The sequence below is a fragment of the Athene noctua genome, chromosome 1, assembly GCF_965140245.1.
Source record: "Athene noctua chromosome 1, bAthNoc1.hap1.1, whole genome shotgun sequence".
Lineage (NCBI taxonomy): Eukaryota > Metazoa > Chordata > Aves > Strigiformes > Strigidae > Athene > Athene noctua.
In genome coordinates this window covers 135,053,790-135,074,332 of record NC_134037.1, presented here as the reverse complement: position 1 = coordinate 135,074,332, position 20,543 = coordinate 135,053,790, and the positions used below count along the sequence as shown (strand labels likewise).

The 20,543-nt window shown below is 50.9% G+C and overlaps 1 protein-coding gene across 5 annotated transcripts in view; it reads left to right on the top strand.

Moving 5' to 3' along the window:
* Window positions 1–6,154: 6,154 nt before the first annotated feature.
* The window catches only part of LOC141956546 (galactosylgalactosylxylosylprotein 3-beta-glucuronosyltransferase 1-like), a 33,111-nt gene continuing 18,722 nt past the window's right edge, over window positions 6,155–20,543 (top strand). Inside the window, exon 1 of one of the 5 annotated variants that reach the window (XM_074897402.1) lies at window positions 6,155–6,225. Coding sequence is in view for 2 of the 5 variants with exons in the window: in XM_074897383.1 (XP_074753484.1) it covers window positions 6,199–6,225 (27 nt within the window). In the remaining 3 variants the exon portion in view is untranslated. Of the gene's footprint in view, window positions 6,226–7,146; window positions 7,574–20,543 lie in introns of those variants that run through there. The other 4 variants (XM_074897383.1, XM_074897374.1, XM_074897414.1 and 1 more) reach the window with 4 other exon arrangements.

Genomic DNA, 20,543 nt, shown 5'->3' with positions numbered 1-20,543 from the left:
ACCTGCTTCAGGTTGGGTGGGACTTCCTCTTGTTCTTAAAAGCAGCCCATCAGCATGAGAATAACCCACACAGATATTGTCCAGGGGTCTGAAGGCTTTCTGACCCCTCTTATGGCATTGTTACATCGCATTGACCCAGCACCACTTTGTGGTGCTCTGTTTCAGGCTGGAAAGAGAGTTTCATGTTGCAAAAATTACTTAACTGGCCATGCATTACAAGCACTCAAAAGTGACAGCTTAAAGCTTGAGATGACTTTAACAAAAAGCCCGGCACAGTGGCCTTTCCATTTGCTAGTGCAGCACAATACAGCAATCACCCAGAGTCCTTATTTCCTCTACAGACCCTTACATTTGCAGCCTGTTGTCCTGGTTTTGACTATAGACACACACTTCACTGCTGATTCAGATGAAAACAGTATGTCTTGGCATTCAGCTCTCTTTTTTTGCCATGCCACTCAGCACAGCTGTAATCACCTTGGCCTGAACAGTGCTCAGGAAATTTCCAGAAAGCAAGTGAGGAATGTTAAATGCACTGAATCAGTAATGTTTAAGCAGTCTCCCCAGCAGAAACCTAAGCAGGACTACACTGGAGTGGTGGAGGCTGTCCATGTTGAGGGGGAGACTGCAGGCTTAAAGGAAACCACCTTGCAAAGCAAACCACACCAGATACATCTCTGCCTTGACAAATTCTGCTCTTTCCTCAAAGATTCAGACCTCCCATGAGGGAAGGCTCTGCCCAGACTCAGCTACCCAGCCTCGCACAGCTGTTGTCAGCACCTGACATAGTCAGAGGGACCCATACACACAAGAAGACTGGATGAACGAACACCTAAAGTGCATACATCTTCCTGTGTGTCCATAACCCAGAGCAGGAGGCTGATTCCATTCAAGCAGAAGGTGATCAAAAGCTTTTGTTGCATTTGTGAGATCTGAGTGCGCGCTTGTGTTGGAGGAGGCATGTGGCTGACTCGGACACTCCAGAGGGATTCATGGCTGCCTCTCATTTAAAGACCAAAAAGCACAACTAGAGCTGTTGCCCAGATCAGAACACCACCACATCAAGAGAAATTTCCCATCTGACCTCCAAGCGGAGGGCTTGCACAAAGGACTTTACAGCTGCGCCTCCACCAAACTGCTGGCGTGCTCAGATTGACATCCCAGCACTAACCCAGCGAGTGGCGGGGAACCAAGCGTGGCAAAGCCCTGCTCAGCCACGAGATGTTTCTCAGACATAGAGCTGGATGTTTCGGGGGGCAGCACCGCCCTGGCATTCACCTCCTTCCCCGCCTGGATGTATGGACTCTGCCCCCATGTGTCCAGCTCCAGGAGGGGAGCCAGCCTTGGGGGCACACACAACTGACGGTGATTGTGTGTCTCCAGGACAAGCCCATACTGTGTGAGGCAGGTTCCAGCCTGTGCAGGCAGTGCTATTTGACCCTTACATTCCCCATTCGTATGACCATTCATTCCCCTCGTACAAAAGAAAGTCTTGTTTAATTCGATGTCGATGAAAGACGTGGAGCGGAGAGAAGCTCGGAAACAGAAGCCACTTTCTCATATAGCCGAGGAGCTGGGTGACAACTGCCCTCTGTTCTCCACCCCCAGCCTCCCTCCGCCTCCCAAAGGGAACACACAAAGGATGTGTCATGATCTGCTTTTGGAAAAAGGAGGGCTTGACGTCGCTGTCAGTAGAGCAGTTGTGGAAAGCAGGGCCCTTTGCATCCTTCTGGATGCGAGATTAATAGTGGCTGTTAGGAATGGCAGCACAGAGAGATCTGCTGTGGTCGGTGTGTGTTGAGTGGCAGCGTCTCCTCGGCAAGATCGGGGTCTCCACGACAGTGCTTTCAAAAGCTACTCCTGAATCAATCTCATGTAATGGCACGGAGTATCTGGCCCGTGCTTTCAAGAGATAGCTCACTTAAGATACAGTTTCTTATAAAAGCAGATACTTACCTTTATGGAAAAGCCTTATTGAATTTAACAGAGATGAGACTGGCAGAATGGCATAAAAATTATTCTTAAAGCTGACATTTTAATAGAGAGTGACTTTCTTTCCTTTTTAAGCCATCCTATAGAAATCAACCATCAGGATATAACTCTCTGCTCAACATTAAAGGATGGCTCATAAATCGATTGAAAGGTAAATACATATTTTTCCCTCTGAAAAACTTTTCCAGAGGGGTGAGATGCTGAAGTGCCCTCCCCTGGGTGCACACGGAGCCCCTGCTCAAACATCTCAATAGTTCAGGGAGACCAGAAGGGTCTTCAGCTGATGGCTATGTATCAAGTTTCTCACCTGCTACTGAGGCTAGAGAATAATTCAATCTGAATTTTTTCTGATTCTGAAAATGTTAATCTTGGGTTTCTTTGAACTTCTCCATCAGTACAAGGCTCCTTCTCACCTCCCTGCTCCCATCCTGCTCTCCCCCCCATTCACGTGGGAATATTCCCTGCCGTTGTGGTGAGACCAAAGCTTGAAACTTTCTTTCGTGCTGCATTTCTTTAGCTGGTTGTGCAGGAGTGATTTAGTTTTGTAGGATCCTGGGACAGGTTCTCTCTAGCCTTCCGTGGACAGACCCCATCCCTAGGGTGCAAGGCACATGCAGAGGCAGGCAATCGTGTAACGCCTGCAGAAGCCTCTGGCACACACGCAGCGACCCTTACACACACTGCGTGACCGTAAATCAATACCCAGGGGTTTTTTGCAAGCTCGGCGCCTCTCCTCAGTCATGGTGCCTCACGGATGGCTAGGAAAGGAGGCAGAGAGCCCTGGGAGCGCTGAGCCGAAGCCTTGTTGGAGGCTGAGCCCAGACCTTGCAGCGGCTCCTTGCCACACCTTTGGAGATGCGCCCTTGAAGGAGCCGCCTCCCAACTGAAGAATAACAGATGCGTTTACCACACATCAATCTGTCTCTGTCTGGGTCCTTACGCGGCCCCCATCATCATCCTATTCAAGTGCCTGCAAAGTATTTAAAAATAGCAATAACACTAACAATCTCTCTTTCTTCCCTCCTCAGCCTGTAGCAGAAATAGCTTGATTAGTGTACAGTTCTGGTGCTTCAAGGGAGAGAGAAATGAAACTGCAGAGCTTGCAGAGCGGCTTTTCAGCTTTCTTCAGGCAGCAACTGCTGGCTGCTTCGCTGAAGCACAGGCTCTTCAAAGGATGGCAGGTTTTAGATCAAGGACTGCTTGTTCTGTCACACATCTCTGAGACAGATTTACAATGAGGAGAGAGGCACTGCCGCAGCTTTGGACCCTGGGAGAGATGCACCTGGGTCCCCTCCCCACCTCCTTCACCGCGTCCGCAAGGCTGGGAAGGAAAGGACTTGGGAAGGGGGGTCTGTCCTGGAGACAGAGGAGTGGCTAGGCAGAAGACAGCTCAGCAAGCTCTCTGAAAATACAGCCAGGCTGTAGCCTGACCAGGGCCTTGGCAGCCAAGATCCCCGGCATCTCATTGCATCCCTCAGATAGGGGTTTCAGGGGTGACTTTGAGGGAATCACTTGTCTTCTCCAGGGCTCATCCTCACTCTCCACAGAAAGGGAGTGCCACGTCCTCAGCTCACAGGGAAGGTGTCGCTCGCTTTAGTACAGGTGGTGTTTTGAGATTCACATTTACAGAGGCAGTGTGATGCCACCCCCCAGCAACACTTCACGGGCCGCGGCAGCTGCAGGCATGACATCCCCTCTCCGCCTTCCTCCAGGGCTGCTGGTGGCTCTTCCTCACCTTCTGTTTGTGAAATACACCATGCCAGCCAGGAACCAGCAACGGTTCTGTTTGCTTCTCCCCTACCTTGAATGCAATGCAGAGACAAGTTAGCATAGCTGCGAACAGACAGGTACCCACAGCACAGCATCACGCACCTGCCCACAGCAGAGGACAATGGCAAGGTCCCTGCTGCCCTGTAGCCAAATCCTTTGCCAAAAGGGAGGGTGGGAAGCGTGAACGACTCACTCCCCAAGTCCTGTAAGGTGCCTCAGACACTGACAGTGCCATGCATCACTTGTAGGAGCAGCAGCAGGAGCGTCAAACCAGGAGAGTGAGGAGCAGCTGCAGCCACACAGCCCAGATGGAGTAAGACCTCGGGAAGCTCACAGCGCTGAGGCACAGCTTTACTCCTTTGCAGCACGAGTCAGTGAATATTTCCCACAGCGTTTCCTCTTCTATGACTTACTGTTGCAAGACTCAGGGATGTGGTCTTGTGGGCCTGCCTCAGAGCTGACACAGCATCAGGCCCCTTAGGGCATGGCAGCAAAAAAGCGAGAAAAGCAAATTGCAAGAATTAATTGTGTACAGATTGCAACGGTAAACTACCCTCTCCAACAGCATCTCTTCCAGGATCTCAAATCACTTACCGCTAGGAAAGAAGCTTGGCTTTGTGGTGACCTCAGGATAGAGATTTCAGGGAGCTTTAAACAATGTTGCACTTTCAGTGGAGGATGTGCAGGCGGAGAGAGGGGCAGATGGCCTTGGAAAGCACAGTGTTCTGGGGGAGAGCTGCCACCCGGAGTACAGGAGTGCAGATTGCTGCATTTGCCTGGGCTGGACACAGTCATGGCGGTGGTGGAAAGAGGAAGCTCTTACCATCATAGCAAATCCCCTTCCATGTGGCTGGGAATACAGACTGCCCCAGGCAGTGCTTTCAGGAGGGATAAGAAAGTGTATGACACACTGGACACCCCGCTGTCCTCTCCAATAAATCTACTCTGGCTGCTCTAGCCAAGAGAAACAGCTCTGCACAGACCCACTTTCCCCAGACCTGAGTCTCAGTTCAGAATTGTGCAGCTTTTGGCGGGAGCCAGCTCTGACCAGGTGAGGGGAGCATATTCCTGCAGGGCTGACCCTCAGCCCCTGCAGTCCAACCATGGGATGCACTGACTAAACTGTGGCTCTGTGTGTAGCAGTGGAACGGTCAAAGTTGTGGACATAAAACCAGAGAGCCTGAATCATGAGTAACCAAAGATTGAATTGTACGGGTTTACAGAGTTAGCAGCAGCCTTGGATCTGATCTCTTCCTCCTCCTTATCTCCTTCACAAGTCCTTTCCCCAGCTACAGAAGGAGGATGAAGTCTCTGTCCTGTCCCGGGAGGATGCTGAGAGACTCAATGTCTTGCATGGGTAGGCAAGCAAATCCTTTGGTGCAGCCTTACTTAAAATCAAGGTGCCGCAGAGCCAGAGCACTCCAGTTAGCTAATTCTTGGAACAGGGTAATGCTTCTGCTTGTAGTGCAGGAGTAACTCAGGCTTCTGCTGAGCCATCTGTGGGGAAACATCTTACCATTTCCTGACACCCACATGCTGGCTTTCAGCCCTGAGCACACAGGGTTCTTCTGGGCTGACCGTACAATCCGGGGACTTTATGCCTCCAACACTGAGGATGGCTGGGTGGATGGTTGGATGGACAGATGAATGGATGGATGGATGGATGGATGGATGGATGGATGGATGGATGAATGGATGGACGGGTGGGTGGATGGATGGATGGATGGATGGATGGATGGATGGATGAATGGATGGACGGGTGGGTGGATGGATGGATGGATGGATGGATGGATGGGTGGATGGACCGATGGACAGATGGATTGCTGGCTTCCTCCCAGTTAGGGCAGCCTGAGATGCCAGGGCAGGATAGTGCCAGCCCCTGACACACTTGCTGGCGGACAGTGGCAATTCGTGCCCCATTCTGGCCAAGGGAGAGGTGCATGAGGATGCAGCCAGTGGGTCTGCACAGCTCTGAGCATGGCAGCAATGGGCGTGGCAGTAGGTCCTGCTGGGCACTGAACACGTCCAGCTGGGAGCATCCCTTTGGCAAGGGGAGGAGCAGGTGAGCCAAGGCACGGACATGCACACTCCTGCTGCTTTGCCCGTGTAGGGTTTGCCTCCGTGTTGCACTTTGTAAATGTCATTTGGGCTGTAAAATGTCACTTGATGTCTTTCTGAGGTGTTTTCAGCAACATCTCCTCCAGAAATGTGGCCAAGACCTGCCAGCTAACCTGAGAAGAGAGACTTCTCTTGTTCTTCTCCAATCCCAGTCAAGGATCTCAAAGCATTTTGCCCTGCTTAGTGCATCCCACAGCAGGAGCTTTGTTACCTGAAGCCAAACGTGATTAACGAGTCCCTAGCTGAGACAGGAATGTGCTACCTTCTGTGTCTCATGGTTCGCTGAAAGCTGTGGCAACTTCTTCAGGAGGAACTCCTGGGATGTGGCAGCCACGAAGCCTCAGCAAGGTAAGTGGGGGACAGATGTGTGCTGCCCTGCCCAATGTGAGGAGAAGGCTGGAAAGAAGTTACTTAGAGCAGGGCTGAGGTGTGACAGCCCTCAATTCTCCTGCCCTCTGCGCATTCAGCCCCAGGTGAGGGGCTGAAGATTTACTTCACTCCCCTCCCCCCCCTTCAAGCAGCACAGCGGTGACTTTGTGGCTGAGAGACACAGCTTGTAAGGGAGGCAGGCAGGGAAAAAATGAAGTGGGCTTGTCTTTGCTGCCACATAATTTGCTCCCAGGCAGAGGTTGCCGGCCAAAGCGTTGGCTGTGGTTGCTCATGTGGCCAAAGCAAGAAAGCACTCAGCGGCTGCTGCCCTGGGAAGTGGTTGTACCAACTCTCCGTGCCTACCCCAGAGCTAGAAGGGAAACTGAGGCACACAGCAGCGATGCGAGGCATCAACCAGCAAGTGGGAAGACCAATGCCCAGAAGTCCTGTGGTCCACAGCCCTCAGAGTCTGTAGTGATGGAAGGATTAGGAAGTATTTCTTTGCAGAAGGTGTTGTTGGGCGTTGGAATGGGCTGCCCAGGGCAGGGGGGAGTCCCCATCCCTGGAGGGGTTGAAGAGTCGGGTTGACCCAGCGCTGAGGGATCTGGTGGAGTCGGGAACGGTCAGTGTGAGGTTAATGGTTGGACTGGAGGATCTTCAAGGTCTTTTCCAACCGAGATGATTCTGTGATTCTGGGATGGCAGGTGGCTCCTCCTTGGAGCAACCTCGGTGGGGAGCGGGAAACCAGCCCAGCACCCGGCCGGCAGCAAAACGAGCCCCTCGGGACGGACAAAAAAAAAAAAAAAAATCCCACCCCCTCGCCTTCAGCGGGGAGAGCACCGGCAGGGCCCGGGAAAGCGAAACCGCCCCCTTCGAGACCAGGGGCCCCGCTCCCGCCCCGCGTTGGGCGGCGGGGGCAGCGCCGGGTCCCGCTCGCCTCCTCCCCCCCGCCCGTCCCGGGTGGCCGCCCCCCCTCTCCCGCTCCGCACTCGCCCCTTCCCCGTTTAAGGTGGCCCCGCGGGATGCGCGGCGCGCAGGAGCCGGTTGCGGGCGGCCCTAGGCGCTCCCCCCACCCCCGGCACGGGGTGGCCTTAAATCGGCTCCGCGCCGCGCGTAGCCGCAGCGCGGGCGCCGTCTGAAGGCGGGCGCTGCCATCCGCCGGCTGCGCCGACGGGCCGGTCCCGGTCCCGGTCCCGGTCCGGTGCGGCAGGGAGCGGGGACCCGCCTGCGCCCGGCGACGGGCGATGCTTCCCCGGCAGCCCCCGGCGCGGAGCCGCTCCGCGCCCGGCGCCCCGGCATCTCCGCCGTGACCGGCGCATCTCGCCAGGTAAGCGGGAGCCCCCCCCTCCCCGATCCTCTCCCGCGCTCGGGCACTGGCGTTTTTCGGGGGGAGATGGGGATGCTGAGGGGTGACCTTGCGGTCCCCCGGGTGCCCAGCGCTTGGCGTGGGAGGGGTACCCCCGGCCAGCGATCGGCACCCCAAACTTCAGCCGTGCTCAGCGCCCGAACCGGCGCCGCGCTTCACGGGGAGCCCCTGTCCTTGCGCACCCCCCCCTCCCCCCCCCCCCCCATCCAACCCGGGCACCTTCCAGAGGAGCAACATCCCACTCCCAGAGTGGAATTTTCCAGCTGTGGGGAGATGCCTCCGGTCTTGGTGTCTGGTCCCAACCGTGGCTGCAGCAGCCGCCGGGGGCTCCGACCAGGTTACCCAAAACGCGGGTCCCGGGCACGCCGCTAACCCCCGAGAGGTTTTATTGCACCTTTTCGTGACAAATACCGGGGAAGAAGAAGTAGAGAGGGGCGACGGGGTTTGTATGCAGGCACACGCAGCCCCGGTGGGAACGGATCCCGAGTGGGCATCCCCGTGAGGAGCTCTGGAGGGGCGGACTGGGAGAGGGCAGGAGCAGGCGGGCTGGGGAAGGTCTCTGCCCTTTTCCCCCCTGCCTGGCACAGGGGTGTCTGCCGAGGGATACACTTGCTGGTTCTCCAGAGCAGAGTTTGGGGTGGATGCTCCTAGGTGAGTTGGAAAGTACTTTTTTTTTTTTTTTTTTTATGCCCACGGGCTCCTGCCACTTGCCCATCCAGCCCGGGAACAGGAGAGGAGGGGTGGACTCAGCATCTACTGCAGGAGAGGGAGAAAACCCCAGGTGCTGCAGAGAAGCAGCCAGTTCCTCAGTAACTCCTTAGGCAAACCTGTCAAGGGGCAATTTCTATGCGTTCTTGGGCGAAGGGGTCTTTGGATCAGCAGGGCAGCACCAAGCATCCCTGTAGCAGAGCAGTAATGACAAGCAATAAATACCCATCCGGCAACTTGAAGCTTGCCCAGCTCAGCGAGCGAGTGGGGGAGTGTGAACCATGCAGCCTCTGCAGGTGCTTTCAGCTCCTTTCCTGGACCCAGAAGAGGCCTCCTTGCGCAAAGCACGTATGCAGGGAGCGTAGCAGGGTGCAGCGGCTTCATGCATGAGCCTGATCACCCGCCTCTGTGCCAGCTTAAATCTCGTCTGGTGCAAAAAGGGAAAAATGGATGGTGAGGTTGGTGCCTTGCCCCCCTGGACCACCAAACGGCCAGGTGTCCCTGCAGGAGAGCCTCAGGCAGGGCTAGGAACCGGGGCGGTACAGCGAGTCGGGAGATGAGTGCACAGAGGTGGAAGGACAGAATCCTCACAGAAGGGGGGCATCGTTACTCCCAAGTGAGATACCTTGGTAGGAGGTTATAGGGAGATCAGTCTCGGGTAACCAGGTTACAGTGCGAGGGGGGGATGCACTGGCAGAGCTGTGTGTGACAGCCTGTGTCACATCTGTTTGCAGCCACGCACGTCGCCAATCCCTTTCCCCTTCTCTCCGGGCCTTGAAGCAGGACGCGGGGGCCGGGATCGCTGTCGGTCGGTGCCTGCTTCATGGTTTCCTGGGAGCTATTTGGTAGTGAGCACGCCTGGGACCCAAACCAAACACCAGCACTGGTGGCCGAGCACAGGCTGTGCTAGCCCGGTGTGAGGCCAGGAGCCTGGTGGCTGTGATTTCTCCCGTCCCTCCCTCCCTTCTTCCCTCCCGGGAACGACTTCAGTATCACTTTCAGGGCACTTCAGACTTCACTGAATTAAGGCTCCCCAGGGCAGTTAATGTACAGAGGTAGATGTGTGTGGTATCGGGTATTTCAGGAACCAGACGAGGTCAAATTAAAAGCTCTTGGCTTCTTTGACATTTTCAGTGTAGTACTACTACTAATAAGTACAATAATTGATAAACCATTTAGGCAACCTTGCAGTCCCAAAGCAATTCAACCACCTGACACAGAGGACAGCTGAGATGCAGCCACTTTTACAGCAAAGGGCCTCAGCCTGACTTGCAAGACACTTAGCAGCCACGGGATAGAAAGTGAAGCAGTCGGGCTGAGCACACTTGCTCCCATGGCAAGGATTGTTAATGAACGAAGCTCCTGCACCTCTGGGCTTTGTGTCATTTGGGAAGACTGTTGCCTAGGGAGCTGTACAGAGCTATAGAGCAGCTAAATGTACGCAGGAAGGAAAATACTTCCACAGTGTCTTCCACAGCCCTTAAAATTCACATTCTTTCCATGGTTTGGGAATGTCTTTGTGACTAGTGCTTGTTGTCCTGTAATGGCATCTTCCCTGAAGAGTGTCCGAGGTAGTACTGGATGGCCCAAGGCTGTGTTTCCTGTGCCCCCAGCATCCTTTCTTCTTGCCTGTGAAGAATCAGTAGAGGTGCTTTCTGGCAGGGAACTTCCCTCTGCTTCAGCAGCAGGCCAGGAGATATGCTTAGTGTCTGAGAGCAAAGTCGTACCTAGCAGGCAGCTTGCTGGCGGGAGCCTGGAGTGGATTCGTAGCCCTGGATGTCTTTCCTCCCCTCTTCACCACGTTAATCACCTGCCAGCAGCACTGCCCTGCACACGCACCTCTTTCTCAGTGCTGCCACAGCTCTGGCCCCCACTGCCCCTCTCCTTCGGGGTGCTGATGCTACAGGCACAGTCAACTCCAGCTTCCCACTGATGCCTCAGGAGGTGATGTTGCTGTCCCAGCCGTGAGGAGCCACCCTGGAGCTTCTTCCAAGGCCTCTTCTTCCTCCTCTTCAGCGCTCTCAGTTGTCTTTCCTATTCCCAATATTTGGGAGCAATAAAGAGATCTCCTGATATATGCAGCAAGCCTTCATATGTATGCCTACGAGGGATCAGATATTTGATAGGCTCCAAAGATGCCCTTTACTGAGCATGCAAAATTGCTCTGGGAAAGCTCTGCAATTATTCTGCGGGTTGTACACAGGAAAGATGATATCTGTCCACTTCCTCCTTGTATTTAATTGTTCCTAAGAAAATAAGGAGCCAAAAAAGGTGGTAATAAGCCAGGCTGGAAGCCGGGTCGCACACACCTGTGGGGCCCTGGAGAAGTCTAGAATGGCTCTGCCCTTTTTGCTCCTGGCCTTTCTGTCTAATAAGAAGCATTATGCTCGTCTGAGCCGCTTCCCATCCCGAGATCTCAAAGTACTCCGCATACATGATTAAGAGCACTCCCTGCCCACATACAGAGCTGTTTGTCAGGATGACTACCCCTGCTTTACAAGGGAGACACTGCAGCTGATAGCGTCAGAGCTGAGACAGCCCCAGATCGGCTGTCTCCCAGGAAAGGCCCCTGCATCTCTGAGAAGCACTTGCTGGGAAGCAGCTCAGCCTGAACAGGACTGTGATTTAAAACCTACCAGTACCATACGAGACTAATAAATACAGAGTGCAGACCTGTGGCTATCGGCACCCTCCTCTCGGGTGCAGGCATGACTGCCTAAAGCCTGCTCTTCGAAGGGGACACTGGTCAGACCCCACTGATTCCTCCAGGCTGGGGTCTGTCTCCAAACTGCACTCTGACCCGTGGTCAGCGCAGTTATAAAAACTTGGTCCTTTATTCTTTCATACTGTTTTAAGCTGCGCGGGCTCATAATTAAGAACTTGCAGCCTCTTCTAGCTCACTCTCTCATGTGACATTAATGCTCTCGAAGGTCTTTCCATAAGAGCTCAGTTTTATCTACTTTGCCAACATTCCCAAGTGTTCAGTCAACTGCCTTGCTGGCTTCCTCTGCCACGCAGTGCAGGGGGCTGTCTGAAATCCTTCTCCCTGAGATAAAAACATTGCACTCCACAAATCCCTCAAATTTGTAAAATGTGAGCTAAGTTTCCTCAGGAGAAATGGCTTCTCAGGGCTGTGACACAGAACTGGGATCCATGGCTCTGGCACAGGGACCTTTAGATCTTGGTTGCTGTTCACATCCCTGTCCTCCAGGTAATCCCACTAATGCCTGGTGCACATAGAGAGTTTTGTTAAGATGGGGCTAGTTAGCTCGGGGAGACAAATGAGGAGGAACATCGGGGTGAAAAACAAAGCAATCAACAACATAGAAGAGGGAGAATGAATGCTTCTCTACATGGCTTTTGTTAGTAGAGGAACTGGATTGCATTCAGGGAAATGTAAAAGGTAGCAATTTGATGATAAAATTATTTTCCCATGCTATGCACAGTGACATACTGAACTCACTGCTACAAGATGCTGCTGGTGCTGAGTGTAGGATTCAGGAAAAGAGGAGACATTTTGATGGATAGTGGATCATTCATCACTGGACAGGACAGTCCATTTGAAATAGATCTAAATCTTCAGGCTTCAACCTCTCACAATTGTTTAGTATAGGATTTCTTGTACCTCCTGAAACCCACAGCATTGATCAATGTATGAGACAAAGGACAAAAGGGGACAGACGTGTTCGAGTGAAGATCACTAGGGCATATATTTTCATTTCCATGCAGAAGCAAAAAATATGTGCTTTCCAGCCTGTGTGCTGACACTCAGTGCTCAGAGGTTTGGTTTTTGTCAGCTGGAGTGGGTTCAGGTTAAGTTCTGATGAGATTTGAGCTGGTCTAGTGGTGCTTACGCTGCTGCTTCCCCTGCCTGTGCTGATTTTAATAGATAGTTGCCAGCATCCTGGCAACTTTGTGTGGTGCTGGTTTATGAATAATGCTGCATTACAAAAGAAAATGGTATTATCCTATTCTTTGGATGTTACCCTTTGGCAATGGTTGCAAGGGCATTTATTCCCATTACAGCGAACCTCTAGCCAAGAAAAGTGCTGGGATTACTTGGAGCTGAACAGGGTTAGCAATCAGACAATCTCAGCTCTGGATAAAAGATTTTAGAGCAGCAACGTTGTCTCTTTCTCTAAGTTCACGGTGGGTTTGTGTGTGGGAGTACAGGGCACATGGGAACTGCGTTTTGCTAGAAAAGCAGGATTGCTCCTTGGCAGTCCTTGTGTGGGAGACCTTGGAGGAAAATCCAAGGACCAGGCATGCAGCAGTAGCTTGCAGACCCTGCTTCCTCTGAGGTGACGCTCCCCTTGCATCAGCATTGCAGGGCAGCCTGGCCCCTAAAGATACTGTCTTTAGGGGATAGAGATGAGGTTTTAGGAAGGTCCCCGGTGTCCAACAAAAATCTCTCTGTACCTTGTGCTAGAAACAGCACAGTTGATCCTTGCCTGGCAGGAGTAGAGGTTGCTGGCTCCTCTCCCCCTTCATGCCCCAGTCGTTAAAGTAGGACAGTTAATATTCATCTCACTCTGAGCCTTCCTCATTCTGAAAGCGTGCTACAAGACAGCTGTAAGGGGATATTTCTCCTGTGACTGGCAGATCTAATTTATTGTTATGGTTTTGTCCATAGCTATGGGTCAGGCAACAGTGCTGGGCTCTGTGAAAGCCCTGACCACAGCAATAGCCATTCATCAGGAGAAAACTGCACAAAATGCCACCTTGGAGCCTGAGTGGCAGCAAAGGATCTTGCCCTCTCTGCAGTGCTGGGATGCGTTCCTCACTGGAGGTGGTCCAGCCTAGTAAGTTCCTTGGGTCCTCCCCTCCACTTTCTCCCGCAAGGATAGCCAGGGTGATCTTCGCTTTCTCCCTCCTGATCCAACCACATCCCCTGGATCCTTCCGTCCCACGGCCCTTCCCCCAGCCCAGATCCACACAAAGGTGAAAAGGAAGGAGGCGCCGATGACTTCCCTGTATCTGCCAGCTTCCCTCTCCACCTCTGACGTGAATGAGGCCCTTCATGTGCTCCTCTTGAGCAAACACAGATGCTTTTGTTTTATGGGCTGGTGGGACGGGATGGAATTAATAAATCAGAGCGCCAGTGCTGTGCTGCCACATTCCTGCAATTTTAAGGCAAGATCACACACAAAAAGAGGCAGAAGCAAAATAGGCAATCTCCTCAGAGAGAGCTCAGATGCTTTGACTGTGCCTCCTGCTTGCTGTCCCACTTGGTCTCCTGCTCCCTCACCCTTGTTCATTCCTTCTCCTCCTTTCTCCTGCTCTCTCATTCTCATTAACCTCATCTCTTCTCCAGTTCCCTCCCTTTCCCTCAGGAACCACTTTCAGTCACACCTTAGTATCTCACCCTCACCCATTTTTCTTCCCTCACCTTCCTTTCATCTACTCTTCCCTTACCCCCACCCCACACTGAGATCCACCCAAGGATTGTGCATTCAGATATGAAGTTCTATGTCCTGCATGCAAGCCCAAGAGCCAGGAACACTTCAACTCTTACAGTGTGGACTGAAATGTCTCCCTTTATACCTGCTTTCTCCACCCCGCTTCACTTTCTCCTCATAAGGAGAATTGTGCTGCCTGAGAAACAAAATGAAAGACTCTGGGAATAACACACGAAGTATTACTGTCCTCCTCTCAGACATGGTATTTAACAGTGTTCCTGTGAGCAAAATTAGATCTTGTCCCAGAACTGGCAGGCCCTCTTTCTCCTTAAAGGGTAACCAGAAATACTTTGCCAGGCTTTGCCTAAAATTAATTCTTTTGAGCCAGATAACAAGTTTTTAACATCTCTACTTGGCTACCATCAGGGTACAGGGCTATGAGAAGATCTTTTTTCACCCCTGTAATTAGCTAACTGTATGTCGGGCTTCAGGAGGGCAATGCAAACCATGTGGTTAGTAAAAGCTACTGTCAAGGGGCTGAGACGCTTTTTATTCACTGCAAGGGTTGTTTTTTCTCTAATGAGCTTAGTAGGCACTTGAAAGTCATTTCCCCAGAGTGCTTATACATCACTGTGCTTATCTTACCTGTGGAGGAACTGAGGGGCACTGAAGCAGGTGAAATGATTTGTCCAGATCCACATACTTATGCAACTTATGTTGAAGCCAGAAAAAAACCCCAAGAAATCTTGTTTCACAGTTGAGTGCTTTATCCTCTGGCCTCGGAGGAGGCCAGCAAAGACCTTTATCTTGCTTAGATGAGTGGATAGTCATTCCAAGAGGACGCTGGGGCAAGGGTATCTTTCTGTATTAATGCATTTCTTAATGAGTCCTGTTGCTAAGCGGCTTCAATGATAGATCATGCATCTTCTTCACTAAGCATTGAAATAATTTTTTAATCATTAAAGCTAATATAGAATCCTCAGAAACATCCAAATCTCACAGCAGGGGCTCAAATTAGCAAGCAAACAGAAACCAAATCCTGATTATCCCTGTGCACCTCTACAAAGCGCACAGGCAGCATCTGCTGAAGTCAAACACGAGCCCAGCTGAGCTGTATCTCAGGGCTGGGCTGGGCAGTCAGAGGCAAGCTAGAAAATCCTACCGCTCCAAGGTACACAGCAAGTTTCTTTCCTCCCTCAGATGTGCGTGCCAGCTCCCTCATCTCTGTGGAGCAATAGGACTTCTCTCCAGGTAGCTGAGGTGTCCCCCAGCAGATCCTCAGAAAGGAGAAATTATTTGTGTTTTGGCAAGTGCTGTCAAGTGGCAGACCTCAGCCTGGCCAGCATTTCACCCCCACCCCATTTTTTTTTTTCCCCTTGGAACCACCTCCTCCATTCTACTCCCGTCAACCTCTTGCAGCCTCTGTTTTCTCAACAACTACATATTTCAGGTGTCCTCTCCAATCCAGCCCCCTGCTCTGCCTTCACTCACACGTCTGCCCTCCACCATGGGATACCAACACCTCTTGCACTGTAGCAGCCCATAGGCTTCGCCATAGCTCCTCCAGTAATCCCAGTGTGTTTCCCATTCTGGTTAGCAACTCTTGTGCCGTTTCCTGTTTTCCTCAAACCTACGGCACTCAGCAGCATGTTATCATGTTATCAAACAGTTATCAAATGATAACAGGAGCTTTCTTTACATCAGAAGTGATGCTTCTAACTTCCATGTAAGAACAGGATTCTTGGAGCATTAAGGAAAACACAACAAATCTCTTCTTACTCGATATGCATCTGCAGCTCCATTACAAGAGGAGGCACAGGACGCTGCTAAGCACTTTGCTAAGAACCAGTCATCACTGCTGACCTCTATGCTAAGAAGATTTTTGTGGATGAATATATCCAAAAGGATTCTTTGAGAAAGGATAATTAAAAATTGCTCTTACCACTACCAAGAGCCTTCATGCATGGTTCTCCTTTTCTCACCTTCTTGAGAACAAATCCAGTTCTGTTCACGTATCACGACCAGTCTCCCCACATGCGCTCCCAGTCACATTAGCCTGCTAGACAATCTCTGCACACTTCATCCCGCCTAGGAGCCTCTTCTGGAGGTGCTGCAGAGAACCCTTGCAGCTCTCCTGTCAACACCTGCTCACTTTCAGCGGTAGATAAGCTCAATCAGCAAGTTTTGTTCACAGTCCAGCAAGCCAAGCCACGCTTGGATTGCAGCTCCCTGAAAGTCAAAGCAAGTCCTGTAGCTGTTAAATGCTGGTGTAAAATAGTCAGTAGGGATGATTTCTGCTCTTTTTTACTCCCTTCTGCGTCACACTTACCAGACAGATAAAATCTGATACTAGGTATTAGACAGATAAAAACTGATACTAGGTATTTCCCTCCTAACCCCAAAGTGGGTCCCGACCTGAGCATCAGGACAAACACAAACGGCCTAGAAATTAGTTACAGCAGCAGAACCAGGAAGCCAGTTTCTTCCTTCTTCCTCCCCAAGAGGTTTTGGGGTGTTTTCCCTGCTGAGAAACTGTTGCTGGCCCTTTGAAGGTATATTTTGCAGAGCTGGTAAGGAATGGAAGTAGTTCACATGTGCATGTGGGAAGCTGCGAATGACTCACCTGGCTTGTTGACCTCCACAAACGTCGTCCCAGAGAAGTGCTTTTGGCCTTGCCCTGCTGTGGCCCAGAAACACCAAGGTGTCCGTCACACTGAGGACACGCAAGACAACCGTTGACAGAAGACCAGCATGCCAGGCACAAGCCAGAGATGCAGGGGGTGTGCACGCTGACAGGAGTTTGGGAAGGAAGCAGGTAGGATCAGCCTTAATAACATCACCCTAAGGTTAGCCCAACTTGGGTAATAGCCAGCAGCCACAGAGAGTTAATAAATTGAAGAAGGAGACTACTGCAGAGACAAAAGACTGTTCACCGGTCACATAATGTACAGAATCTGGCTGAGGACAAAGACTGCAAAAAGCAACCAGAAGTGTGCTCTGGGGGGCAGGAGTTGGTTGTCTGGCAAGGACAAATCAGACCCCTGTTTTACGGTATTCCTGGGTTTCTAGAGATCCAGTGTCTAGTTCTGCAGCTACTACTTTTACCAGCATCACTGGCTGTGGGGAGACTATGCACCAACCCAACGCATAGAAAGCTTTTCAATAACCAGAGGGTGCTTTCCTCTCCCATCCCCAACACGAGAGCCAGATTCACCCCCAGAATCAGGAGAGATTCAGAACCACCTCTAAGATTTACAGCAGCAGCCCATTTCTTGTTTCAAAGAGAGACTGCTCTTTGTCTGCCCTGATGTTCCAGGCCAATCTGACCTGCCTCTGAAGTGAGCTCAAAAGGCTCTCAAAGTTCAGAGAAGGGTTCAGGAAAAGCCTAGTTCAATCTTCCCCTCCAACCAGAAGTATCTGTTCCTCAGTTGTTCTGTCCAAGGCCAACTGGCAGCCCGTGCATGTGGAAGGGAGGGAGGGAGGAAAGACAGCACTCCCCAGCAGCCCTGAGTGCAGAGATGTAAGAGCTGGAGAGAGGCATCTCCCAGTGTTTTCTTGCTGGTATCTGTGCAAAGATCACTCTCCAAGCTCAAGGGACAGCAGACCAGACAAGTTACCATCAACCCCTTATTGCAGCCAGGTCTTGAGCAGCCTGAAGCACACAAATTTACAGACAATCCCACGAGTACAATACAGCGTAGGCTGGCCTCCCTCCCAAGAGAAGGTTTATAGACACCACGTGCAAAGACCACTTTCAGTCCAGGTTACTTTCATGTGCAATTAAGGAGCACAGCAGAGAGGAATCCCTATAGAGGCAAGCCCTAGAGCAAGCTTTATGCCCTCTTAAGAGAGAGAGAGCAGAGTTTATTTCTTGTCCTGTGAGTTTTCTGCCCTCAATTCCCTCACAGCCTTCCTTGCCTTCCCAACAGAAAAGCCTCGTCCATTCTAACAGTGCAAGACATGGAAAAACAAAAAACAAAACCTACACCTTTTCTTTCTGGTAGGACCTGATTGTTATCAGAAAGGGGCATTTGGCTTTTGCCACTCCTCAGCTCCGTTTGTTCATCCCAATGTATCCACTGCGTATTTCTTCTACAAAGAAAAACTTGTTTCTGTCATGACATAGGGTTATCTTCTGGCAGCTGCTGCCAGTGCCTAAGTTAGGTATTTCAGCTATTGCACTGACTGCTCCCTGGTATTCCCAGAAGGTGGGAATCCCATGTGGGTCTCTTGATCTCAGATGGCACCTAATTTGGATGTGGCCTGCCTTTGATCTGGAGTCAACAGCCTCCCTGTTAGGATGGAAAGACAGCAGGACAGCCTCAGCAGGACACTGGGCACTGCGCTCCTGCCCCTTCTGTCCTTTGCTCCCTCCCTTTTCATTTCACATGCAGAGGGCATGAGAATAAACACTGTAGTCTTCTGACTCTCTAATTTTCATTCCAGTTTTTCTTTTTATTGAGCCCGAACTATACAGATCAGCTGTGGCATTTAAGGTACAAATCAAGCAGCGGACCATAACATATCTATCGCAAAAGACAGTTCTCTAGGTGCCACTTTATTCCTCTATTCTATGTTTGTTTTTAAAAGGGTCTGCATGACACTTGGATGCCGCACAGCAAGTGGCAAATCTAATGAGGGCCAATGATTTATTCAGAGGAAGAAATCAGAATTAGCATTTTGGACCATCTCAGCTAGTTACGGAGCGAGCATATTTCACACCTCTCGGAGAGCTGCAACAGCAAAAATGTCCATCAAGGAGACCATAGTGGTGTTTCTTCTCTTTCTGCTTCTCACGGAACCAACGCCTGCATGATGTGGTAGCAACTCATCAGTGCTGGCCAATGTCTGCTCTATGTTATCTATGGAGTGGCCATCTACGGAAACATTCTGTCCAAATTTGCTGTTTGCATGATGTTTTTATTGATCACATAGTCCAGCCAGCATTCCCATATTAAAACTCTGGGGGGGTGTTGCCCGTACACACATCCTCTGCCCACAGTTGTTTCCATGCAATGAGGAGTCTGGACTCTGATTCTTCAGGGTGCCAGCACACATGTCTAACCATTAAAATGTCAATATTTCCACAGCTTTTGGAAAGACAGTAGACATCTTCAGCTGTGTTTTAAATGGCATATTGGCTGTTCCACTCATTTGTAGTGTGATTTCAGCCAGAGCAGCTTCTCCTTTGGTTTCTTTTGCCCTCCCTAGGAGTAACGGGGAAGTCCAGCAGGGAAGAGCATTTCAACGTTGCCTTTGAAAGTAGGAGGAAAACAAGCTGTCTAAATCAATGGAAAGTGTGCATTAGTTATAGTATGTTCCTCTGGAGGTCTGCATTTGATGTCGTATTGACACATAGCTAAGATCAAAGCCTGTTTCTGTATCCCGGCTGCTACCAGAGGAACAGCATTGGCCTTTGGGCCCCATATCTTTACAAGGAGCTTGTGATCAACATGGTGGTTTTTTTTTTTCCCCCAAACAAGCACCTGTGAAATGCAATTATCCATCAAATAATGCCTAATGCCTTTTTCTCTGAAAAAGTAATTCCTCTCTGTCTTTGAAAATGTTCTGGAAGCAAATACTATGGGCTTTTCCTTTCTGCTTTTGTAAGAAACCTGTAAAATGACAGCTCCCACTCCTGCTGAACAGGCATCAGCTGTTAACTCAGTAGGGAAAGCTCTGGATGAAATGTACAGATCCCTTGGAACAATCCGGTATTGGTTTTACTTCCTTAGAATTATTTCGCCCCCTCAGAAAAAAAAAAAGTTGGTTTTTTTTTTTTGATAATGTAGATATTGGGCTGATTCACTCTGATATGTTTGGAACGATTATTCTGTAACAGTCATCAGTGTCTAAAAAGGACCTTGGTTCTGCCAGACCTTGGCAGCAGGGGAGAGGAGCCAACATTTGAATAAGCCCCCGACTTTCCTTTCAGGAGAGGATAACTCCAAGTAGAGTGGTCTCTCAGGAGAGAGCTGGCTTTCTCAGGAGACATCTGGCACCTCCTGCTTCTGTTTGGTCCTGAGCTGCCAATCTTTCTCCGGGTATTTCTGGCACCTCTGGATTACAGCTCTGCAGCACAGGGAAATTGGGGTGGGGTGAAGGGCCATGTCCCTCTGAGTCATAGCGCACTCCCACCAAAGCTCAGGAGGATGGGAAGGCAGTGACAGGTCGCATGGGTCGATCGTGAAGGACGCTTGGATCTGGGCTGATTAAAAATAGCCTGGCTTAGACCTCCTTTTGCAGGCTCTGGAAGGCTCCCTGCATAGCTGGGCTTTGCAGCCAAGTTCAAGGTCTAGTCTACATCCGAACTGGGTTATCACTGTTCCTGCTGATAGCCCAGATAGTGCCTGGATACCCTTGATCTACCTGAGGATGGCAGGCTAAGCCATGCGCTGTCTCAAAAGTATTGGCTCCCATGGGACCTAGCCAGCAGATTTCATTAGCTTCATCAATGTTTCTTTTTTGTTTTCTGATGGGGGTTTTTTTGCCTTTTTTTTTTTTTTTTTTTTTAACTTGGAAACAAAGCCTTGCATCACCCTCCCCTGCTCTGTGCTGCTCAGACACAAGCCACACGTCTGTGATAAGGTTGCTCTCAGGCAAGGCATTGCGCTGAGCCGTTTACGAACCAAGGTCAGATGAAGATGCTTGACTTGAGTTCACACAAGTGGTGAAGGGACAGGGGTCTTCATGGCGCGTTCCCCGAGGATGAGCCTGGTTTCTGGGCTGAAGTAACTGCAGTCCCATATGGCGAAGGGATCAGAGCTGGCAGGGAGAGGATGAAGCCTTTCTTTATGTCTGAGGAAGAAGCGCGGGGGCTTGGG